The 26,335-nt window shown below is 37.3% G+C and overlaps 1 protein-coding gene across 2 annotated transcripts in view; it reads right to left on the bottom strand.

The window, feature by feature from the left end:
• Window positions 1–1,029: 1,029 nt before the first annotated feature.
• Window positions 1,030–26,335, bottom strand: part of UBN2 (ubinuclein 2) — a 66,109-nt gene continuing 40,803 nt past the window's right edge. The window contains exons 8-18 of one of the 2 annotated variants that reach the window (XM_021692885.2): window positions 25,276–25,405; window positions 22,451–22,569; window positions 21,607–21,720; window positions 20,886–21,029; window positions 20,091–20,141; window positions 17,638–17,680; window positions 14,846–14,896; window positions 11,917–13,461; window positions 5,649–5,880; window positions 5,119–5,208; window positions 2,061–2,526 (exon numbers count right to left, since the gene is read on the bottom strand). In XM_021692885.2, coding sequence (XP_021548560.2) covers window positions 2,477–2,526; window positions 5,119–5,208; window positions 5,649–5,880; window positions 11,917–13,461; window positions 14,846–14,896; window positions 17,638–17,680; window positions 20,091–20,141; window positions 20,886–21,029; window positions 21,607–21,720; window positions 22,451–22,569; window positions 25,276–25,405 — 2,569 coding nt within the window. In that variant the 3' untranslated portion in view covers window positions 2,061–2,476. Of the gene's footprint in view, window positions 2,527–5,118; window positions 5,209–5,648; window positions 5,881–11,916; window positions 13,462–14,845; window positions 14,897–17,637; window positions 17,681–20,090; window positions 20,142–20,885; window positions 21,030–21,606; window positions 21,721–22,450; window positions 22,570–25,275; window positions 25,406–26,335 lie in introns of both variants that reach the window. The other variant, XM_021692886.2, reaches the window with a different exon arrangement.

Here is a 26,335-nt window from a genome sequence, read left to right as displayed (position 1 = left end):
GGATCTGGCTGCAGTCCTCATGGAATCAAGACTGAAGAAAATAGAGTATCACCTCCATATATATGACTTCTCAGAGCCAAGGGCCTCCAGATATTTTTACTGGTTAGTTATAAAATAATACTTGGGGGAAGAATTGATAATCCTATTCTTCTCTAATGGAGACAAAAGAATCATCAGGGATCTTCCCATGGCATGATTCAGAACTGATGGATTTAAGAAACTGAAATTATTCCCTGACTTACACTGGTAATGAATTTTTATATAGAAATAAATTTATGTATACACACAGATGAATACATGCACAACTATCAGCAGGAAGAGAGATTAATATGCACTCTGACTCGTGGTGTGGGAAGTGAAAGCAGGGCTAGCTTCCCAAAGGCAAACTCCTATACAGTATTAGCAAAGACTTTTTTTTTCCCAACTTAGATAAAAGCAACAGGTATACTACATTGTATTAACTCAAGAATTGGGTAAGCTTCCCTAAATTAAATAAGCCAAACAACCTTTAATCAAACATATTCAATTCAAGTCAAACCGCTGGGCAACATCCCAATATCCTTTCAAAGTATCTACTGGGGTTGACACAACATTCTTATTTGTTCTACTGGTAAACTAAATTCTTAGAGGCAAGTAATTATATCAATGATTCCTCTGAAATAATCCTTTGCCCTTACTTTAACAAGTTCTTGGAACTAAAGTTTTCAGTTACTTATTAACTTTTTGCTATGAAGCAAGCCAATGTGACTTTGAAGTCAAAATACAGGTAATACAGATCTCAACAGATCTGTGGTAACTCATTCAGTCCTATAGGCTATTTGGGACTTTTGCTTATAACAGAAAAAAAGGGGCCATGTTAATATACTTCTTTGAATAAATTTAAAGGTATAGGGTGACTTGTAATGAAAACATGCAAATATTGCTACTACCAATCTGATGCTGTTTTTTAGGTTAGTCTGTTATAAATGGATCAAGCTTACACCAATCTTGGGCATGGTTTGAAAACATTCGGAAGTCTAAATAGGGAGAAAAAAAGAGAGTGAGAGAGATTGATAGAGACAAGACCAATGATGAGGCAAAAAATAAATAAAAAAAATTAAATGTATCCAAAAGGAACCATAAATTTCTCCCTTAACATCCTTTGTTGAATACGTATTTGCATAAGGAAGCTATAATAACTAAGCAGTCTTATTATTATCTGCAGGTTTACTCACATATCAATATTCTCAGTAAATATTAATAAAGCTTTAAGATCCCAAATGCTCCAAATCCATTTCACTACACTGGATACAGGGAGTAAAAATACATTGTGATTGTTATAAAAAATAATCCCTTGTACACATAATGATCCTAATGTAATTCCTCCCTTTAAAATACTATCTTAAAAATTCCAAAAATATAATATATGCCATTTGAATGACCAATGAAGAGGCATGTGCAGTACACACTTACACCTGTCTATATCAATAATTAAGAATCACCTGAAGTACCACTAGCTAAAAGACCAGGAGAAGTTGTGAATTGAGGGGAAGCTGGGGAAATTTACAGTTCAGAGCGGTAGGCCTGCAAGGGCTAAGAGCACCAAAGTCGCAGCCCTACATCAAAGATCCCCATTTCTGAAGAGAAAAATGTGAACAAAGCCACATTTTAACATCAAGAATGGAAATAAGAATTAACCAGTCAATACCAGATGCACAAATCACCTGAAGAAGAGTGAAGTACCTGCTTCTGAATGGAAGATGAAATTGACCCTTTTACAAAAAGGGGACATCTAAGTTTCATCTGTTAAGAGCAACAGGCTCAATTTCTTGACTTTTAAAAATCTCGATGATTTTATATATCACTGTGCTAAAATTTCTTGAAGCATATTTAGTCCACTGATTTACATGGGGAGTTGCTACACACTGGAGAAGATTCAAGTTTGTTCAGGATTTGTGAGGGTACAATATTTACTCAGCTACTGTCTGTATCAGACACACGGTCATTAATTGGTGCGGCAAATTTGCTGCATAGTCCATTCAAATAGACATGATTGTTACTCCTGACAAACTGGCCTAATTCCAGATATATTGCCTTTTATTATGCAAGTATGTCTACAAGTGTTCAGATCCAACCCCCAGGATGGATGGAGTATACCCAAATCCTCAGATTCCTTCTTCCTCCCCCGGGGAAAAATCAAATTTGTACTTCTGTGGGTTTGACAACTGAGTCTCTTTCAAGTCAGTTAATGTGGTAACTTTGTCTTTCTTTAGAGGAGACCAAAGGTCACTAACTTTGCATGAAAGCATTTCTTCCTCCTGCACCTGGCTTTACTCAAGTAACGTTCTCTTTTCTTTTTTTCCTCCTCACCACAGTGCTTGGGACGAGAGAATGTAAACATCGACAGAACGGCAGCCCTAGGACCACATGAGGACTTTCCCATCAGGTAGATTCCATCCGCCGGCTGAGTGTCTCATCTCCATTGCTTGCTGGGAAGTCACTGAGATTTCCGTGGTAATTTAGTGTCCCCTTTACTTTGGCCTCCATCTGAGAAAAGAGGTGTTTAATTGGCATGGGTTGGCATGTTATAAAAAAAATAGATAAAAACAAAACAAAAAAACCCCCAAAGAGAACAATTAACTTTTAATTTCCATGTGAATGACATTGCTAAAAAGATAACCTTTAATATCTTACATGGTATAGCACAGAGGTTCAGAAACATAAAGGAGATAAATTAACGCAACAAAAACAATCCTCTTATCTCAAGTGACTGTGGTTCAACTGGTTTTCAGTCGAAATACTATTTCAGCAAGTATTTATTATCTATCTCAGAGCCAACTGTGTCAGATGCTGTGAGGATTATAAAGGAATATAAAAGACATAATCCCCATGTTTAAGGAACCTACCACATCTCTCAGTTCTTTAGACAAGGTCAATTCCATTTTCCTGCGAGTGAAATTAAATTTCTTGCCATGACATGGCAAGACATGGCATTTGATAATCAATTCTCAATTATTTACGTAAATGAATGCAACACACTGATAAGTGAAAAATCCAGCTGAGTTTTTGTTTTGATCCTAACCTGGCAAAAGTTGTAAGTGATAAGGAAAGTCTGCTCCTTGGGAACAATGGTTTCTAGGTTTACATATGGCTTTTTAACTTTTGTTGGGAAAATGTTGGTTACTCTATTTACACTGGGCAAGAGTAGGACTCAGTGAGCTTGAGAACTAACAAAATGTAGAGAAAGTTTAACAGGTTACTGCCTTAGTAAGGACAATGAAGCGTCCTCTCCTAGGCCTGAGAGAAAAAGTCAGGGGAAGGCATGAATGGTAGAAACACACGGGTGAAAAGGAACAAATTACTGTACTGTAAGATCAATCCTAAGGCTGGAGGAGACCATGAAAGTCACACTGCTAGGTTCATTAATGTGATAGCTAAATTACTCCTGTATGACATAAAACAAAAAACTGCCTCTGTTGAAGAAATGATAGATCAATGAGACAGGATAATTGTTTCAAAAGCTGTATAAATAGAACACTATTCAACATCTAAGGCACTGGCTTTTCCATTTATAATGTGATATTATGTACTTCTGTTTGTAGAGACAATGATTTGACCTGAGGTATAATTAAATTCATAAAATGGCAAGGTAGGACTGTGCTCAAAGAGGCGCTGGTAAATAAGCAAAATAAAATACTCGTATTAACTGGACTGTGAGATTCTTTAGACCAAGGTTTGGCCCCAGGGCCAGATGTGGCCCACCACTGCTTTCTTGTTTTATTGGAACCCAGCCACACTTACGTTAATGTATTTGTCTATGGCTGTTTTCGCACTAGAGGGGCAGAGTCAAGGAGTTGTGGATAGAAATTATATGACCTGCAAAGCTGAAAATATTTACTATTCAGGCCTTTTTAGAAGAAGTTTATATTATATATAAAATGACTATATAAAAGTTATAGTCATTCTGTCGAGGGCTGAGTCTGAGGCAGCTTAACACTTAGGTCTTTTGCAGGATTAATTATAACTGCTGCCTTGAGATTGCCATATAGCTCCCATTTCTGCATGTGGTCAACTGTAAACTTGTTCAAAGATCATTTTAAATGCAGTGGCCAAAAAGAATAGTGAGGTCCCAGTCAACTTCCAAAGTTAAGAGGGCAGCTGAACAGTTACTCCTGTTCAAAAGATCCTGAAAATGGTCTTCAAGAATAGTATCAACAGTCCACCGAGACCAACTGCTAGTGAAAGCAAGAACCTGGAGGCCAATATGTGATGTCCAGTGTCCACTATCTAATTTCAGATTTCAGGGTGATCTAGCTGGCCTGCAAGTATCTAATGCATACAGTTTGGATCGTATAGATTGAATCACTGCTGAAAGGCAGAAAAGTTTCATGGTTAAGAATACAGCCTATTAAGTCAGACTTCCCAGATTTGAATTTCAGCTCACTTCCTAGGATTATCATGTTGGGCAAGTTGCTTCCCTCGAATTCAGTTTCCTGGTCTATAAAAATGGGGATCATCATTAGCTCACTCACAGGCCTGTTACAAGGATTAAATTAGCTAATACATGTAAGTAGTCACAAGACTACCTGGCACTTAGTAAACCTTCAATACATATGAATTATTACAATCACTGGATATGACTTTTGTACATTGTTTTATGAAACCTCTTCTTTGTCCTCATTTCAATATAACAAACACATGTCTTCAAAAAGGTTTTCTTTTCACATGTAACAAAAGGCCTCATACCTAGTTCCTTTTTCTTTTATAAGGAGTTTGTTGCTGGGGCACCTGGGTGGCTCAGTCATTAAGCGTCTTATCTTCTGCACACATTAAGCGTCTTGATCCTGGGATCAAGCCCCGCATCAGGCTCCCTGCTCAGTGGGGAGCCTGCTTCTCCCTCTCAAACTCCCCCTGCTTCTCCCTCTCCCACTCCCCCTGCTTGTGTTCCCTCTCTCACTGTATCTCTGTCAGATAAATAAAAATCTTAAAAAAAAAAGTTTGTTGCTAATGAGGATTCAGTCATGAAAATCTGTTTTTCTCCAACCTTTGTCATCCCATTCAGTTCTCAGAAAAGGTTTATAATCCAATCTATAAGTCTATATAAATAGTAAAAGAGGAAAAAATAGGTGGCTTTCTTACCATTGAATGTTTGCTGTAAGTGTGTAGGCAGAGGTGAGTGGGAAAGTGTTGCTGCATGCTGAGCTCCTGGCTGTAAACCCTTTAGTAAATCTGAGAGAAAAAGACTTGTCAGTGATCTTCCTCAACCTAAGATTTGAGCCCTCTTAGATCAAAAATGAAAACAGTTTAATTTATCTAATATAAGTACAGCCCCTGACTTCAGAGTCCTTCTTAAACTAGAGCACATACATCGAAAAATTTATACGTATAAACGTATGTGTATGCAAATAACCCAGCAAATAGGACTTCCTCTTATTATTACTTTCATTAAGATAGAAATGTGGTATAGATGGTTCCTTTAAGGATTGTAAATAAAATCTGATTCCAGTAATTTGACTATATTTAAATGAAATAAACTGCATTTCCTAAAAAAAAAAAAAATTCTGTAATCTTCACTAACTCCAAATGGACTACCCTCAATGAGTATAAATTCATGAGGTTTACTGTTCTGTCAAACTAGGTAGCCAAATGACTAAAGGAGCCGCACTTACTCTGAGTTAGGCTGTGGTGGAAAGCGGCTGAGGTAGATCCCGAGGTGGTTGTCACTCCAGCTGTGTCCGTTCCAAAGCCAAGCAGCTCCAAGGGAAACTGGAAGGGCATGGTCACTGGAACAAGGCCACCCAGCATCCCAAAAGGAGTCACATTTTGATTTGTTACAGACAAAGGTGATGTCATGAGAGTCAGAGGTGAGGCATTAGCCAATAATGATGCTCCTGCTGTGGACTGCAGAAACCAGGGGTCAAAATACATAAGAAATCAAATCTTTAACCTGAATTGATTTATTTTATTTAATATCCTTATGGGCGCAAGACTGTGTCCTATATCTACTCTAACAGAAACGTTATGAGACAGAAAATGAAGACTGAGGTGAAAAATATATTTCTGAGACCTACCCATATTGGTTTTGGAATTAATTCTCTACTCAGCTCTTCATTGCCAGTTTAAACTCCTTATTTTAACGCCTGTATTACCACTCATTCATTCATTCCTCACCTCAGACTTCCACTTTTCAACTTTTGCTCCTAGCTCCTCGATCTGAGATACTGGTCATTAATTCCATACAATTTCAATTTGGCCTTTGAAAATGTTTGGTAATTTCATTGTTTGTTTTACCATCTTTTCTGATACAATCCATGTGGTTACTGTTCCAGACAAGAACTCTCTCAGAGCCCGTAACACAATACCCTCTGCTTTCATCAGAACGCGTTGAAGAAATGAGGCCATCTGGATGTTCTTCCTCTTCCTTTATTAGCTTTACCTGCCTCTTCTCCAAAACTGACCTACGCCATGAATCTCCCTATGCCAAACTTTCTGGTACAAATATCTAGTATTACATCTTTTTCCAAGTTTCCTCTGTCTTGCCATATACAGAGACCTCATCTTTTTTTTTTTTTTAAACAACTACAGTTATTCCTGGCTGCTCCTCAACCCCTAGAAAAACCAAACTTATTTGTATTCCTTTTGTTAACCAGATTTACTAAATGATACCCTCCATTCCCCACATTATTTAGTTTCTCCTTAACCCCTGGAAGCTGGTTTCCATATTTAATACTTTTCAGAACTTAAAGACTCCTTGCAGTAAAAAGTGTTTTAATACTCCTCTATCTGGGCTTTGATGCCATGTGTATGAAAAGTACATTTAAATCAGAAAGAAATATGATAACATTAACTTTCCCTAAGAAATTAGTTAAATACACTTCATTAAGCTAATTTAATTCTTTGAACAATTTTCTATTCAGCAATCTTTTCCCATTTTGACTTTCTTTTCTACATGTACTTATCAACAAACATTATAATAAAATTGTCTCAGTATCAGATATTATCTATGATAGTTTGTACAACTATGAATTTTCTTTTGTAGTCTTATCTTACCAATTCTAAGTTTCCCTGGTCAAAAATTTTACAGTTCTAAATTTAGTCAAGAAAACTGAATTCTTCGAATATTTTGAAGTCAATAATCAATGTTAACTATTATCAGGTTTATTTTGTGTGCTCACTCCTTTTCCAGTAAACATTATTAATAAAGGGCTGATCATTTTATTTCTTAGTTAATATATGAGAAAAATTTTAGTGATCTTCCCATACATACACGTCACAGTGGATACATTTCTTACACCTAACAGTCCATGCCACTGCTAAACAAAAAATGAAGAATACTCTCCAGAAGGCTTTGAATCTGGTTTTTCCACTCTTTCTCCAATAGCCTTCCCTTCCCTTATCTCCTTTGTTAGCTCTCAATTTTCAATCCTGTAAATCTAAAAGCTCAGGGAGGAATAGCACTTGGATATGGAACACTCATCAACAAATGAACTCATCAATTCCTACACTTGATCTTAGCCAAAAGGCCGAGAAGCGATGAACTCATCAGTTCCTATAATCATGTGACCCCATCCTATATCTCAAATGCTATCATTAGTAGTCTCATTCTTTCCCAACACCAGGGCTTGAAACCTTAGTTTTTAGGCATCATAAAAAAATGGACAAGGTGAACTCACTGTCAACATACCCATTTTTTTTTTTTTTTAAACCACTACTTCCTCCAACACTTAAGTACAAATCTTCATCACTTTATGCTTGGACTTGGCTACTTTTCTTATTTTCTAGTCTTTCCCTTACTGGCCAACCATGATATACAAAATGGATACACTGGAAAGAATTACTAAGCTAGAAATAAGGACACTTTGAAGCAATTTGGATAGAAGGTATCCTGCATCAATTTAAGAATTAAAAAGAGTTTTTTTAAAATCATAGTTCTCTTGTAATCTCAGGATAATATGAGGCACACACTCCAAGACCATGTGCCCCAAGTGGAGCCCCCTAGAGAGGAACGTTAGATACTGCTAATAAGGAGAACTCAAGCTTTTCTGGAGAAGGCTAACTGAAGTATTAAAATAGCTGGAAAACGTAAATTAGGGCAACTTCCCAAATTAACTGAGCGATAAAAGATGATACCATGCCATAACTGTGTAATATTTTGTACTTTCAAAAAACTTCCATATCCACTTTTGTTTATAAAACTAAAATGAAACATCAGACTACCTAAATATTACATGGCATTTATAAATTTTTCTCTCCCTGTAAGATGGAGACCTTTCAAAAGTTAGGTATCCTATTGCTGATATCATTCGAAAGCATACAGGAGAAGCGGTCAACCTAAAACAGGCCGACAGTTCAGGATAATGCTCCATAATCAAAAATACTTCCACGACCTCCATATTTCGTTCCCAGGGGAAAATATGAAGGAAAACCATGCTCTTCCTGCAGTGGGCATTCTATCTATCAAGAATTTTTTTAAACCACATTTTATCTTGCTGAGTGCATCCACCCCCCCCCCATTCTCTACAACAACCAGAGGGATATTTTGAAATATAAATCAATGAAGACCCTCCAATGGCTTCCCACTGCACAGATTAAAACCCCAAGTTCTTATCGTGACCTGCAAGGTCCTGCATCACATGGTTCTGGTTGACCTCAGACCTTGTCACCTATCCATCTCTCCGTAGTCCAGCCATGCATACTTACACATCAGGCTCCTTCCTATCTCAGTGTCTTCACACCTACCATCTCTCTAGCCTGGACTGTTTGTTCCCTCCTATCTCCAAATGACTAGCCTGCTTATTCAGTTCTCAGATCAAATGTTATCTCCTGAAAGAGGCTGTCCCCAACTCCCTTATCTATGTTAGCAGCAATCACACTTTGTCATATTATTGTTTTTTCATAGCACTTAACATGTTTTTTAAAAATCTGTGTTTTATCTTTCTACCTGGAATATATGCTCCATAACCGGAGAGATCCTCAGTATGGTGTTTACCCTATCTCCCCAGCACCTAGAAGAGTGCCTGGCACATATTAAATACCTCAGAAACATTTGCTTAATGAGTTAATTATTTTGGGAATTATAAAGTGGCAAAGAAATGGATTCATAGAACATCAGTAAGTTGAAGGGTAAGAAAGAAGAGGAAAGCCTTGAGCAGGAAGTTATTAAATAGAAAGTAGGTAGAGGTAATAATCTGAACCCGGAAAGATTTTAATTTCTGTTAAACTCAGGGCCTGTCCTTTTCACTCTGCAAATGAACAGATAGCTGAAGATGTCTTTCAGACAGGAGCCGAATGTTTTGCAGGCACAGATAGGGAATCTCCTTTTAGTGTTAAGAGTGCTAGAGAGACAGGATTTAGAGGCCACGAGGTCTCAATGATAGACTACGTTAAAACCCCCCCCGCAAAAAAACCAAACCACAGGTTCCCCCAAAGTTACGATCAACCTTATTCAATTACTGACCTTTTCTTCAGTCAAACCAGTAAGACAGAACAAAAAGGATCAGATCTGAAGGCAGGAACAATAAGGCCTTCAAATCATAAAGTCATATTGGAAAGGATGAAAACTAGAAAAAAGTAGTTAACTTTTTGGAAACACAAATTTTGCCATATGGGTTCCCTGCTGACAAATGAATTGGTATGCTAAGTATCTAGGTTCTCCTGGGATAGATGATCAAATACAAGAAGGATTGGCAGGAGGGGGAGAGCTGAGGGGGTGGCAGCAGGGTGGGGACAGAACTGAGAGACTCTGGAGATGACAAAGGCTAGAGAAAGATTTAACCTTAAATTCAAAGTGAAGGGGGAAAAAAGGCAATTTTTCTTCAGGAAAAAAAAACAAAAACTTAAAGCAAATGAAACCATAGTTTACGATTTAGCTCAAGAGAGACAATATTTTACATAGTCCTGGATTTAACCAAAAGTTGTACTTTTACTCTTTCAGGAGAATGGCAAAGGTATAAAGGCAGCTAAAACCTTTATCATGATAAGTTAAGAGATAATAGTAAGATGAATAAATTGTCTTCCATCCATTCTTAGTATTTAAAAACACAGAAAAAGCTATGAGAATTAAAAGTAACTGATACTAGGAAGGGGGACCCATGTGGCAGGGAACTGGCCTTTCTGTTATGATTCTGTCCTTTACTCAAATTGAAGATTAACGTCAAACACAGTCAACATTTTAATAAAGGTATCACAAAGAGGAATGTGAACTAACTCCCAGACCTTAGTTATAACTTAAATTTTAACATACAATCCCTAATCAGTGGGTGTTTTTTTTTTTTTTTCATTTTATTTCTGATGAAAGTAAAACTAAACAGATAAAACATCCTAGATTTCAACTAGTAAAGTATCGGTTAATTGAATTTTGTTTTATATTAGAATTCTGGAATAAATGAATTCATTACTAAGCCTACAGTAATGGCAGAGTGATGATCTGGGTTTCGTGTGTTTATGAATACCAATGCTTAGCTTGTACTGAACAGCAGAAAATATCTATAAACACCAAGGTAAAAATTCTTTCATTAGATGCTCCTATTCTGCATCAACAGGAGGCAGTAAAAAGAACACTTTCTGAGACAACGGAATCCCACAAATCAACAAAAGTCATGTTTTCAAAAAACACTTGGGAACCTAAGAACTAACATCACAAAATGTTACATATCTTTAAAAAGCTTGTTATGAAACAGCATATTATATGAAACCCATTTTCTTGACAAGAATCCAAAAAAGTACCAGGAAAATATAAACAGCAGTGGGAAAATGGGGGACTTTTCTTTGTTGTGAATTTGCCTACAGTGAATACGTATTACTTTTTGGGATGGGGGACAGGGAAGAAGAATCTTAAAGAAATCAAACTGGTCACATGAAGGACAAATCTGGCAAGTCTCAGAATACAAGGAGTAGCAGAAAGATGAAAACAATGACAGAGAAGATGACATGGAAAGGAGAGAAATGAAATATGAGTAATAAAGAGTTCTCAACAAACCTAGGCCAAATGGATCAGAAATGATAATGAAACACATCATAGAACAAAATATTCTTGAGCTGAAAAAGCCGCCAGGTATAAACTTACAGATAAAACCTAGCCATAATTTGAGGATACTTGGATTTCAAGGAAAAAGAGAAACTCTTACTAGCATCTAGGCAGAGAAAACACATACAAGGGAACAAAATATTGGAATGGCCTCAGACTTCCCTGTAATCCTCAATACTAAGCAAAGGTCAGTGGAACAGTATTTATAACACTGGGAGGAGACCGTTAGTGACCTGAGAAGTCTACATACCTAAGTGTGACACTACAGAAATGATCAGGTATGCTGGAGCTAAGGTAAAAGAAGTTTTGTGTTAGTCTTCCTGAAAAGACTCCGAGTGAAGCACTCCCACTGTGAGATAAATTTAAATTAAAAACTCACGAATGGGGAAACCGGTGGTATAAAAGGATTATCGACAGTAATTTGACACAGAGAATTACATATGAGTAACTGCAAAATTCATGCCAAATAAAAATTTTATTTGAAAAGACAAATGGCTAAAGGAAAAAAAAACAATAACCATGAATGTATAAATTTGATTAAATAAAAAAGTTGACAGGAGAAAGGGGACTAGAGAGAGGGAGAAAGGAGACAAGTGAGGGTATGTTAAACTCGTAAGTTACTACTTTGTTCTGAATTTTGACAACATATTTTAAATATGCATTATGTGTTTTTCAAAAATTGCAAAAGTCGTATGTGCTACTTTACCTGGAAGAAAAAAAAAATGACATCCCAACAAAAACCTCATCCACCAAGTATCCCCATTACTGTGATGTGAACATCAGGAACATTCCTTGGCCATAAGCTGTAATAAGCTATTACGAACAACCTACGTACATGGTTATTAAACGGACTCACAGGAAAGACCGCACAATCTTATACTTTATCCCATGAACGTACGTAACATACATACCTGCACACTGGCTGTTACCACTGAAGACCCTGAGGCAGAGGATGGTCTATGTGGAGTAGACGACGGTTTAGTAGCACCCTGTGTTCCACTTCCTGTTCCCCCAGAGAGACTAGTCCTATTCGCTCCGCTTGAGTTTAGGCTGCTACCTCTGCTGGCAGGTACATTGACTGCAATCCCACTCAAGCTATTCTTCCCAACAGTTCCAGCGGATGAGGAATTTGTGAGCTTTGAAGGGGCCTGAAGATTTTTTGTGGATGGAAGGCCTGAAGTGCGATTAGAGGGCAGCAAATTCAAGGTGGGCGACTGTCTGCTGAGGTTTATCCCACTGGGTTGTTTATGGACTGGGTTGTTACTGCTGGAGTGGCTACTCTGGGCTACTAGTGCATTTGGACTGGAAGAGCTTGGGGGTACAGGAGGCTTGGGAGTGGGGTTGGACTTAGAAATAAGTTTCGCTGATACTGAAGGCTTAGCTGACAGAGAGGGCTTGGGTGAGGCGGAAGGCTTAGGTGAGGGCAAGGGTTTAGGAGATGTGGCAGGTTTTGGAGATGCGGCAAGTTTGGGGGATGCAGCCATTGAGAAGGGAGACTTGAAACCCTGCGTGGACATCTGTGACACCATAGCCTTGGCTAAATAGTTACTGGAGGTAGTGGTGCTGGGTACTGTCCTAGAAACCAGGGGGTGGGACCCTTGAGAACCATTTCCAGGTGAGGGAGTAGATAAGGGAAGGCGGTACATAAGTGGCTTATCCGAAGTCTTAATAAGCGGGGATGAACAGGCAAGTTGGGGATTATTACTTAACTTCACCACTGGGTTGGTCTGTGATTTACTAATGGTTGCTTGTAATGGAGACACATAGTTTTGCTGGACAGCTGAATGCTGGTGCACCTTTGTTACTTGTGTTAACGAAGAAGCATCCTGGGCCTCTGGTGTCCCCAGAGCGTGAGAGGCAGCAACTTGGGCTTGGGAAGAGGACACATGGGTCTGGGAAGAGGAAGAAGCATGAATCTGACTCGACCTCTGTAGTCCTTGTTGAAGCAGCCTGGCTGGCAAAGGTTCCAAGGAAACTTTAGGGTTCTGAATTGAAGAACCAGCAATAAGGCCTGAAGAGATGCCAGTATGAGCTAAATCCTGGGGTTTCTTTGGTACTGGCCCTGTATGACCAGCAATAAGACTTGATGAATGTGCAGTCTGAGGAGAATCTAGTTTTTTAGGAGCAGCCAGCGGCAACTTACTCATGATACTTGCTAATTTTTCTTCTCTCAGTCCTGGACGAGGTTTTGCAGTTGGCATGCTTATCCTTGAGCCAGCTGGAGGGCCTTTGTTCCCATTGTTGATAACAGCTAAAGCTTCAGAAACAAGATCCAGTGCAGGTGGATGGAAAGAAAGGTCTTCATCTAGTGAGTCATCAAGGCAGATCGTCTCCTGGGCTGGTGTGGAGCTAGAGCTGGTGGAGGCCACGGCAGATGTGCTAGAGCTCGTTGAGGGACCACCAACTGAAGCCACCAACGATGCAGGAGTTTTCTGGTCCTTTTTTGGACTACACTCCTAGCATAAACAGCATTATATTGGAACAAATTAAATGATTAATAAATAATTACTAAGTATTAGTTTTTTTGATTTTTTTTTAAAAGGACTAAGAACTTCTCACAATGATTAAAATTCTATTGGAAATCTTTAGACTGAAAAAACCAAAACAGTTCTCAGGATAGAGCTCTTGACTGAACCGTTCAGAAGCCAAAGCATCTGATACAGTGCACACAGCTGCCATACCTTAGTAAGCTCTTCTAAGAGAACTTGACACCAAGCCAAAGGAATATTCGTATACTGGTTGCATTATTGGCGAAACTCTCCCTCACCCCACCCCACCTGCATCAGATCTTCAGATACTATTCCAAATCCATCTGTTCATGGACTATTCTCTTTTTATTCTCCTTGTACCTAGGAGAAATTCTGCCTTTATTCTAAGACTCTGCCCTTCTTCTCTAGTATGCTTTGCTACGATACTGACCCTCACTTTCTGCTCCCTTGTGCTTCTGCCGCTGTATGCCCTGTCCTATAGCCACTCAAGCCAGTACGTAGAGAAGTGGTACATAACCTGGGATTCAATCCAAGCATACTCAAATTAAGTCTTCTATTCATTATCGTCATTTGTAATTTATTCAACATATATTTACTAAATGTTTATATGAGCAAGGCACTATACACAAGAAAACAAGGTTATGGGAATTAAAATTCTGAATACCTAAGAGAATTTTTTTTTTCCCAAAAAAATTAAGTTTCTTAAAATTCAAGGAAGAGAAAAGAGAATTAGAGCACAATTTAAAATATTCCAAGAGCAAAAGAATTAAAAAGTAACTGTTTCAGAGTGCCTGGGACTAATGTATTAGTTGGTTGGGCTTCCGACTCTTGGTTTCGGCTCAGGTCATGATCTCAGGGTCCTGAGATCAGGCCTGCGTGAGTCTCCGAGCTCAAAGCGGAGCTCTGCCTCCCCCACCCCCTTGTGCTCTGTCTCTCTCTAATAAAGAAAATCTAAAAAAAAAAAAAAAGCTGTTTCCCTTAAAAGGGAAATATAAAGTATTCGACTCATGTCATTTTTAAGATTTTATTTATTTATTTCTGAGAGAGAGAGAGCACAAGTGGGGGGGAGCGGCAGGCAGAGGGAGAGGTGGAAGCAGGCTCCCCGCCGAGCAAGGAGCCCAATGCAGGACTCGATCCCAGGACCCTGGAATCATGACCCGAGCCGAAGGCAGATGCCCAACTGACTGAGCCACCCAGGCGTCCCATGTCATTTTTAAGATTAAGAAGAAATAAAACTATTACATAAAAAGCACTTCAAAGTTTCTTTGATTAGTCTCTTAAAAACAAACCCAAATAAACCTAAACCCAAAGTCTTAAATTACACATTAATTTATACAATCACAGCACTTACCTTAACCATAGTGGGGAAAGAATGGAGAGGAAGTGTCTTTACCATCACCTTCTAAGGTATTACAGTAAAGAAGCTGGTAAGAAGGCTGTTAAACTCTAACTTCCTCAGCAATTTTTCTAAGCTGCTAGTCTAAAAGCCCTGACTGAAAACTCCACTGCCTCTCAGAATTCTGTAGTGTAACTGCACTAAGGTCAAAATTATCTGTTAAGGGGCGCCTGGGTGGCTCAGTTGGTTAAGCAACTGCCTTCGGCTCAGGTCATGATCCTGGAGTCCCAGGATCGAGTCCCGCATCGGGCTCCCTGCTCAGCAGGGGGTCTGCTTCTCTCTCTGACCCTCCTCCCTGTCATGCTCTCTCTCAATAAATAAATAAAAATCTTAAAAAAAAAAAATTGTCTGTTAAGATGAATGGGTAATACATATGAGACACGTCTGCTTGACAGGCCATCCATTCAAATATGATTAGTGAAAATACCTTTTTTAAAAAAGTATACAAACTGGGGGTGGGGGAATGTATTGGAATCAAAATGGTAGCATTACCAATATAAAACTTTTTAAAAGGAACTTTTTATTTTTTTTAAAGAATATACTGGTTTCATTTTTATTTACTATCTATTTATTTATTTTAAGTTCTGGGCCCAATGTGCAGCTTGAACTCACAACCCTGAAATCAAGAATCATATGCTCTTCTGACTGAGCCAGCCAGGTGCCCCTGAATTAATTTTTTCTTCTAGAATAATGTTAAATCCACCCACCAGGGTACTATATAAATTTATACTAGCAGAGATAAATTGTCCAGGGTATATATTTGAGTCTAAAAAGCAGGTTATCCCATTTATAAAATGTTAATTCAATCTGAATAAATGAATAGCTATTTGGATGGATCGAAGGAGGGGTGGCAAGTACAGAGCTTCAGAAGTGTACTAGAAAGGAAGAGCTTTTTTTCCTGGATACTTTTACTTTTCTTTCTTTTTTTTTTTTTTAAGATTTTTTTTATTTATTTATTTGAGAGAGAGACTGAGAGAGAGCGAGCATGAGAGGGGGTAGGGTCGGGAGGGTCAGAGGGAGAAGCAGACTCCCTGCCGAGCAGGGAGCCCGATGCGGGACTCGATCCAGGGACTCCAGGATCATGACCTGAGCCGAAGGCAGTCGCTTAACCAACTGAGCCACCCAGGCGCCCGATACTTTTACTTTTCTCCTTCTTACTTTTTTGTATTTGCATTTTCTACTATACTTCCTTATATTACCTTTATAACTAAAACAGGTATTTGAGGGGTGGTAGGGTAGGAAAAACACAAATCAGCAATATAGTTTTTCCATTTGGGGAAAAGGAAACAGTAATTTAATCACAAAGACAAACAAAATAGGCAATTCCCCTATACCATCCCTGTCATTATTAGAATTCTGATAATCATATGTTTGAATAGATGTATCAAAATTTAACCAACACTTTATGGAGAGCATTAGGTGTTTAAAAATACAGTGTCAAAGCAAAGCATGAACTCAACAGATGTGATGAAATACTGGTTCAATATTATTTGGATTAGAAGACAAATGAGGTAGGTAAGAAAAAGAAGACTATTTACTCTGTATTCAAAGAGCCTCTAATACTAAAAGTTAAGAAGGCCAGAGAGTAACAAATATTGACCTTCTGGCCATAATCTCATAAGCCAAGAAACTCATCTATTCAAAGAGATGAAGGCTATGGGGAAAGTCTAAAACCTAAAGGGTGTGGGCTTTCTTTACAATTTTACTTTCAAATGATTACAGTTTTCACTTCTATAGATTATACGTGATTCTTTTTCAACTCTGCTTTGTCTATTTTGGTATTTTTTTATCCCTTCTTCTCCTTCTTCACATATTAAACAAGTTAAATTCCTTTATGTTCTAAACCCAATAAATCCATCACTTGCCCTTCTCAGGGATCTAATTCTGTTGGATGTTTCTGCTGACTCTCACTCATAGTAACTTACTTCCTTATGTATTCTGTGTTTTCACATTTTAAGCTCATGTTTGACACGGTATATATGTGGTAAGCCTTTGGCGCCTGGGATGAAACTGCATTTTTCCAGAGAGAATTTGATTTGCCATTTGCCTTGGGTTAGTAACTAATCTAATATCCCTTTAAGTTATTTTCAAAGCTTGAGGACTTCCCAGGTCTTGTAGGCAGTGTAAATTAAACTCCTAAACCAGGGAAAATTCTCAGGAAGGACTTCCTTCCCCTAATCTAGAACTCAGGCCAAGACACCCAAGTTCCTTAATCTTTCTGCTGGTGAGTGGATTTCTTTTCTAGTCCTTTCTTTTACTAAACATGTTACCCTTTGAAAGTCCCAGGTTTACACAGAGTTTTAGTCTAATTCCTAACCTATACAAGGCGAAGATACCCCTATCTGCTGTGGTCTGAGAAGAAGTTTAAAAATAAACCATAAAGTGATGGATGAAAATCAGCAAATGCGCCTAAAGGCAACCAAAGTTTCAATGACAGATTAACACTCTGGCAGCTTCTTCTTTGTTTTGGGATTTAGGGATTTCTATTATCTATTTGCAATCTCAACTATGCTTTTAAAGGATATTTGTTATATTTTAAAGAACGCTTCTAACTTTTATTAGGTTAAATCTTACAATTTAATTCTCTGAAATACAATGGTTCTAGGATTTTTACAAAATTTAAAAATACCCTTCTTAAAAATACAGTACCTATCCACCTATGCCAAATACATATATCCTTTGCATCTTAAGAATGTATTTCAGCATTCCCCAATTATGACTAATTAAAGATTTGGTTCAATACTTACCTTCACTTTGGGTTTAGGTGCAGGAATCACCTTTTTCTTTGCCCTAAGACAAAAGATAAAAAAGGAGGCCATTTCAGTAGCAGTTAGGTCACCATTAGGAAATTATAATATTGTCATTACAAGGGTAAGTAACTTCTTATGCTATTTGGAAAACTCTATGAAGGAAGGAACTATATATAAGTGCTCAGTTTATATGTGAATATACAGTAACATTTCCTCCAATTTCAGTCAACTGGAAAAAAGGCCAAACCATTAGCAAAATATCAATGGTAGATAAAGGTTTTTTAAAAATTAAATGTAAATACTCAAAATTAAAAAAAAACAAAACCTCAAGATAGGGTAACAAAGCTGCCTAAGGAGACTCACTTCAAAGAACTGGTAAGAATTTATAATTATTTATAGGAAAACAGAGCTTCAAAAAACTTTCAGCTCAAATTAAACCACAATTTGAGGAGAACCATTGTCAAGATATTGTAAATGAGAGATCATTTTAAAAACAAAACAAATCTTTGTTTTTAGAGAAAATTATTTTAATACAAAAATTCAAATAAAAAATGTCAAAATGACGGGGGAAAAAAGGCAAGAAAAATACTATGTAACCTGAAACCTGTGGGAACCAGTGTGAAAAAGTTTGAAGAAAATCTTATGGGTTCCATAATAAGAGAAAGTACTCCATGTCTGTTGAATAATTAAAGGATTAAAAAGCTAAAATACCTCACACTGAGTATTTCTACTTCACTAAGTTGAAATGTCATCCATTAAATTAACAAATATCTTGATTAAAATTGTCAGTCTACGACTTCATTAAGGCAATAGTAATTTTCAAAGTTTTTCTGATAAAGACCACTGGGGCAAAAGATGTCCAGGCCCACGTATCCCATAGATTTCCACTTTCTGATACAAAACACAAGTTAGTCATAGTGATAAAGCTACTAAAAAAAAAAAAACTGGGGAAAAGGATCTCTGTAAACATCTGCTTTAGGTTTAAAGGAATTACTCATACCTGAATTGTAACACATATGTGATTTTATAACTATGGGGAAATTAAAGGCCAGAAATATTATTGATACCAGTACCTATGTATCCCCTGCCCCAGGATAACTAAACCACCAGCAATAAACAAGAATAGCAAAAACTGACAACCACAACCAACTCAATACAAATCTAACAGTATGCTAACAAAGTGTCCTTCCTAACAGTTGTAAAAATTTCCATTATAATTGTATAAAGAGACAGAATTTTGTAAGGTTACCCAGTTGTTAACCAGACCTCTTAGAATATTGAATTATAGTGATCCATAAATTCTCAGTAACTTGCTAATTTAATATTTTATTAACTATTACTACACGTCTAAGCTACAGAGCAATAGCCCTAAGTTGTAGGTAAAAATAAAATTCTTGAAGTCAACCAGTATTCACCCAAAAATATAACCACAAAACCCCCAGCTTTTTACTACTTCCTATCAGGTTAAAAGACCTTTCTTTAGTAATCACATCACTAAGGAAATACCTAGTTTTAAAAAGAAGGGAAAGAAATGAAGAATAAGTTAATTTTGTGGAATAAACTTTCACACTTTGACACTTTGCAAGGCAAGGCAGGGTAGGTATGTATACGAAACCATCTTGGAATGCACAAGGCTGTAAGTTAGCTACATTAATGGTCATTAAGAGGGAAAGAAAAAGGACACCAAAGAACTGGAGGGAAGAAGGCCCAGGAACAAAGGAAACAATCAGAGCTTTCCTGTTTACATGGCTCCTAACTACCAAATCTCAGGCCAGCACACATTCAGGTTTTTGGAGACTAGCCTGAGAACTGTTTAACAGATAAATGTGTTCTTAGGTCTATAGAAACAGTGAAAATGATTTTTTTTAAAGATTTTATTTTATTTATTTGAGAGAGAGAGAGAAAGAGAGGGAGCACAGGCTGGGGGAGAGGCAGAGGCAGAGAGAGAAGCAGGTTGCCCATTGAGCAGGGAGCCCGACTTGGAGCTCGATCCCAGGACCCCGAGATCATGACCTGAGCTGAAGGTAGATGCTTATGACTGAGCCACCCAGGCGCCCCTAAAAATGATTTTTTTTAAAAAAAGCAGTAACAAAATGGGAGATTGTTTAAATGCATGTTTAAGGGGTGCCTGGGTGGCTCAGTCGTTAAGCGTCTGCCTTCGGCTCAGGTCATGATTCCAGGTCCTGGGATCGAGCCCCGCATCGGGCTCCCTGCTCGGCGGGAAGCCTGCTTCTCCCTCTCCCACTCCCCCTGCTGTATTCCCTCTCTCGCTGTGTCTCTCTCTGTCAAATAAATAAATAAAATCTTTAAAAAATAAAAATAAATAAAAAAAATAAATAAATGTATGTTTAAGTACTACTTCAACTAGCATTTAAGAAATAGCACTTGTTTACTGAAGCACGTAAGGTGAGCAAAAATAAATGAAGAAATCTGGAGTCTGTTTTACTCACGGAGCAGAAGTAAGATGATTATGTACACTCCGGCTTTCCTTAAAAAGCATTCTGCAAAAGTTAAAAAGACATGATCATTTTTGTGTAACAGATAATGATAGCCACTTTCTCGTTTTAGTTACATAGTTTTCAACAGTCTATTACTTGTTCATTTATCAAATGAAAGTTATAATGGCACAGAGTAAATTCAATAATCTATTTTATGGGGAGTTTTATAGCACATTTATTTAAATCTTTTAACAGATCAACAGATTTTTTTTTTATTTAAGACGGAACGCTTTAAGATGACAGAGATAGCCAAGTCTATTAATTTTAACATTCTTAACTCTTTAAACTTTAAATTGGGCTACTCTTAATTTTTGAGATACCACTCTACATTGACTATTTTCAACAGAACCTAAGGTTGGGATCACTTTTTCTACACTCTCCATTTTGTATTCAGTTCCTTATCTTCATGATACCCATGTGAAGTTCCCCCCCCCAAAGTTCATAACCATCTTCTCCTCCTCCCATTTCTCTATTAGCAAATTCAGGTGGAAAAAAGAAAAAGTGGTTGGCAAAAAAAAAAAAAAAAAAAAAAAATTACCCTTTATGTGTATCTCTGTTATCTCCATGTCCATGTGACTAATTGTTTTGTCTTTTAAGTGCTTGAAGTTTTCAAGGCAAAGATCATCTGAGATGACTAGGTTTTAGCAAAATGAATGTCATATGTGTGTATGTGTATATATACATGTATCTTTAATAATAGCAATAATAAGAAAGTAAAGTAAAATCTAGGATGTCAATATTTCTTACCTTGCCTGCATCCAGCCCTTAGGCCACAATGGTTTCACCTCTGTCTCCATAAAGGATTTAAGATAATCCTCAGCGGACTGGCTTTTATTTGGCTCTAACTCATAGCATCCCAATTTGATCTCAACAAGGTTACATAACAAAGTTCTAAACAGATTAAAAATATATATTTATATATAAATCTGACTGCAAATTGTGGAAAATTAAGCTTGAAACAGATTTTTTTAAAAGCACATAAATCTGACAGCAATAATAAAGAATATTATCTCAAGAATTCAGAAGATGACACGAAGATAAACTTTCCAACATACATCACTCATTGCACTACAGCCAAATCCCCAATATGAAACAATTTCCTTTGATACCTTTCATCTAGGCACCAAAGATTAAAAGGGATAGTCCTGCAGCCAAACCCTCTACTTGGGGTACAGAAATACTGGTAAAAAAGATGACTGATTACACAAGTATATGGAGTACTTCACCTTCTGAAACCAGTATGACTTACTTATTAGAAGATTAGCTTATAAAAAGTAGGATATGAAAATAAAAGTGAGAGCACTCTAAGAATATCAGGATGAAGTCAATCTTCCTTTGAATTTTTCCTACACACTAATCTTTGGTTGCTTCCAATCTACTCTTCCATTTACTATATATTCTTTTTATTAGAAACCTTAGTTCTCCATTATCTATTTGGTTAAAAGTGAAGGCTTCAGTTCAATTTTACCTGATGGTGTCATTCCAGTGGAATTTCTTTCTTGGTCCTATGACACGTTTCCCTGGTTTCTCATCATCATCTTCCTCGGATCCATTTTTTTCTCGTTCTTCATCTGTTTGTAACCTAAAAATGAGAAAGATTTTATGAAGCAGTTTTATTTTTTTTATTTTTTAAAGGTTTCATTTACTTATTTGTCAGAGAGCGAGATAGAGAGCACAAGCAGGGGAGAGGCAGGAGAGGGAGAAGCAGGCTTCCCGCCGAGCAAAGAGCCTGATGCGGGACTCGATCCCAGGACCCTGGGATCATGACCCGAGCCGAAGGCAGACACTCAACCGATTGAGCCACCCAGGCGTCCCATGAAGCAGAGTTTTAACCCAGCAGTGCCTATGATATGCTCCAGAGACACCTGTTAAAATGCTTAACTGAATGTTAACTCAAAAGGGAAAGTAAATGGGGAATCCATCTTTATACATAATACTTTGAAATGCATTATAAAGTGGTTTGGTAAATAAGGTCTTCAAACTGTAACATAAGGCCATGAATACTTACCTTTCGGTTCAGAAAATATTTGTGTCCAACTTCAGCCAGTCAAATTGGCTGACATGTGAAATGTCTGACCAGTACCACGGCTCTTGCTAGGATCACACCCACACACTGAATCAAGAGACCTTTTGCTTCTGACACCAAAGCAACTGAATAGGGAGTGTTGTGGCATTTAGAAAATACTCAATTATACCATTTCAGTGGTATATGTGGATTTCTACTTGGTGAGAACGTCTACACGAGACCAATCCTTAAGAGCTAAAAATACTTCTCAAATGCAAAAGCCAGTCCAAAGAGAAGAGGTACATACTTGGCACACTTAGCTTGACTACGAGCTTGGCAGTCCTCCTGGTATTTAAATAGCTGTTCAGGCATCACGTTGCTAACAGCCAGTTTCAGTTTTTGCAGAGGTTCTCTTAAACGATCATCCTGAGGAAAAAATATACTACAAGTTTTTTAAAACACATTTACAAAAATTAAAGCAGATCCACAAAAGACACTGATTATGGATTTGAAATGTAAACATATTTTTTTAATGTAAACATATTTAAATGCAGACACTTCTTCTACCACACTGACTTTTCGTAATGCATACTGGATATAAAATTAGGATGACCATACTTCGCAGGCAATCAATGAGAATCCCAGTTTTTGCTTGTTACCCCAGCATAATTAATAGTGTTCCTTACATTTTTTTCTTAAAAAATTTTTGAGTTTAGTTGACACACAATGTATTCCTTTACATTCTTAAAAATGTCCCAGCCAATAAATTATATGGACACTTTAAGATTAAATAAAACAAAATCTACATTGTGCAGACTACTGCTGGTTGATACCCATTATGGTGGGGAACCAGTACCATAAGAGAAGATATTGCTTTGCAACACTGGAACATAGGATTTGGTCTGGGTGACTACCAACAGGATGTTGACATCCTGTTCTGTCATTTATTGTTCCAAATTATGACTTATGCTGCAAGCAAAAATGCAAGGTCAAGGCCAAAGAGAAAGAGGAAACTGGAAGACTCTTGCTATTTTCATACATACCAATTAATAAATATTATTGCACATATGACAGTGTCTGCTATAAAAACTCCATTAAAAGAAATGTGAACATCCAGTATCATGGTTCCTAGGTGATCACTTCGTAATTACGTAGCTGAGACTATCTGGGAACAACCCAAATATCCATCAACAGTAAAATGAATGAATTGGGATATATTTATAGCATGAAACACCATACACACTGTACGGCAAATGTACTCCAAAAATGGAGTTCACCACATGTAAAGACATAGATACATCTGAGGTGCATAATGTTCAGTGTAAAAAAGCAAGCTGCAGAAGAAAAGTATGGAGACAGTATGACTCCATTTATATGAAGCTCAAAAATATACAAAATCAAACAGTATAATATTTAGGGATTACAAGTACACATGATAAAACCAGATAAAGAAAAGCAAGGGCTAAGACAGATGTCTTCTTCTACAGCCAAAAGGGATATTAAATAACTCCAAACATCAAATCTGAAATGTTCCTTAGAAAATATCTTATAATATATAAAAAGCTGTTCTCCTGCCTCTAGATCCTTTTTTACTGGTACCCATTTCTGTCATGTGATGGTACGGCAGTAAGCTCCAACTGTCAATGTCTGAAGGGGCCAGGCACAGACACAAAATCTGTGACCTCAGGTAATTTCATTTATTTCTCTGCTTTAAACTGACAAAAAATTCTCAATTCAAAGGAATTTTTTTTTTTTTTTAAAGAGAGAGAGAGTGGGTGCATCTAAGCATGCAGTGAGTTGGGGAGGGGCAGAGGGAAAGGGAGAGAGAGAATCCTGAGCAGATAGATTCCATGCCCAGCGCAGAGCCTGACAAAGGGCTCAGTCTCACAACCCTGAGATCATGAAATGAGCCAAGACCAAGAGTCAGAACTATTTTATTAACAGTTGTATAACACTTACAATAAATAATTCTATGTCTCTCAGATCACATCACTAGTGGTCCAGGGCACCACATTCATTCCCCCATTAGAGCCATGGGGGGCCTTGGACAGCCATGTTGTGCTATGTGACTCCCAACCTCTGGCCAGAAAAATTTTGGTTGACTCAAGATAGTATAATCAGATTTTCTGACCCAAGAACTTGGATTGGGATGAGAGGACTGAGTCAGTCTGTGTGTGTGGCTTTTCCGTGATATAAAACCTTGAGAATACAGTAATCGTATTTTCAGATGCACATAAAAGGATAAGAATGAGACACGGGGATAGGGGTAGAGAGAAACAAGAGTTAATCCAAATTATCAGTTCCCTTAATTCCATGAAATACCTTTATTGATAGAAAAAAATGTTCTTTTTTGTCTTAAACTATTTAAGTTCTTTTCCATTACTTGCAAGTTATAAATATTTTAAAAATATATAATCAAATAAATCATAAAGGGAAGAGTAATCAGGACAGTGAAGGTACTAAAAACCATTTTACATGAAGTGAAGAAGGGGACATAATACAAGCTTTCAAAAACATGAAAGCTGTGAAGGTGACAAATGATTAGATTTATGAATGGACTCAAAGGTAGAAGTAGGACCAATGGGGTGGAAAGCACCTGAATTTGTCCCAGTGCATGGAAGAATTTTCTGATATTACAATGAAATATGTTTCTGACCACAGGAAGCATTCAAACTTGGACAATTACTTATGGGATGGTAGGGGAGGAGAATCTAGCAAAACATGGATGATTACACCAAAAAATCTCTAAGTTTACATGTAACCCTGTGATTCTTTCCACTGGTTTGTATAATGTGGGTGTGAACATATCTGCATAGATCCATTTCAGTAATAAAAAAACTGAGTTATAAATCTGTCAGATATTTGTTGAGGGCAAAGTTGTGTCAGCTGTGGAACTGAAGTTAATTTACCAGTCCAAGAATCTATGCCTTAGAAAACATTCTCATCTAGATTTATTAATTGTTGAAAAGTAAGTTTTTTTCAAGCGATCCAATGTGCCTTTGGTAACTCCTACAGTTATTCAATACATACAATAAGACTATAAAGCAACTAATATGCCAAAGCCCCAAATAGAAACCAGTTTCTTTAAAGGCCATAAAACCTCAGATATGGATAGGATTTTCCTTGTCTCACCTGGACGTTGAGATGTAACTTCTTTAGACGTTTTACCAGTGTTTCTTTATTACATGGCACAAAAGCTTCAAGATGGGAGTAGACACCACTACGAATGCCAGGGCCTAGTTCCTGTAGCTGTAACTCAATGCTGAACAAAAACAACAAATAAATAGTACAGAATTTCTTTCAGGTACCGATACAAGCAAGGAGGCAAAGGCAGTGCAGTGACTCTTCTTTCGTTTTATCTTTGCATGATTTCCTAGACAGTATTTTTCAAGGAGAAAATAGAGAGAGAATTTATATAACCATAAATAAACTGGTGAATAATTTTTTGAAGAACGGGCAAAGTCTACATTTTTGGATAAAACACAGGAACTCTACTAAAAGCTCATTTCCTCAAAGAGATATTCATATCCTCTCTCCCCTATTGCAACTGCTAAGCTAGAGAGTTACACAGTTTCGATGAATTTAGAATATTTTTTCCTTACAGGTGTTTGAAAAAATTGCAGATTTGGAAGAGGTAGAAGCCCTTCTGGCTACAGATACAGACTGTTTTTATCCATCTTTGTCTCAATATTGTGCCTGCACTGCACAAACTAGATATTTAATAGTCTGTTCAATTTATTCCAATTCTTCAGTTCCTGTTTCCGTTTGTAAATTAGTTTTTTTAGACCAAAAATAAGTTGTTAAATGGGTATTTAACTTAATAGTTATTTAAAAAAAAAAAAGGAAAAGAGTTTTAACAGCCGCCATATTCTCAGCCAGACAAGTCTACTAATAAATAATTGAGGTTTCTTCCAAGATGGAAGACACTGTATCTGGCAAGTGCTATTGTAGAAAGATAGGAACAGATGTTAATTTGAAGGCCAAGACCAAACTGGGGCTCTTGGCAACAAACTACGTCCAAATCATCACATTCTCTTACAGAAGAAGGGGCAGATAGATTTAATAAATAATTTTCATAAATAGAAGATGAATCCAAAGATTCAATTAACAGCTTTTGGGGAAGAAAAGAAGCCCTCCCATATCAAATATGTCCCTCACCTACAAGATACACTGTAATTTCAGAAACAACGAA

Source organism: Neomonachus schauinslandi, chromosome 12 (genome assembly GCF_002201575.2).
Source record: "Neomonachus schauinslandi chromosome 12, ASM220157v2, whole genome shotgun sequence".
Classification (NCBI taxonomy): Eukaryota; Metazoa; Chordata; class Mammalia; order Carnivora; family Phocidae; genus Neomonachus; species Neomonachus schauinslandi.
This window is presented reverse-complemented; position numbering and strand designations above follow the sequence as displayed.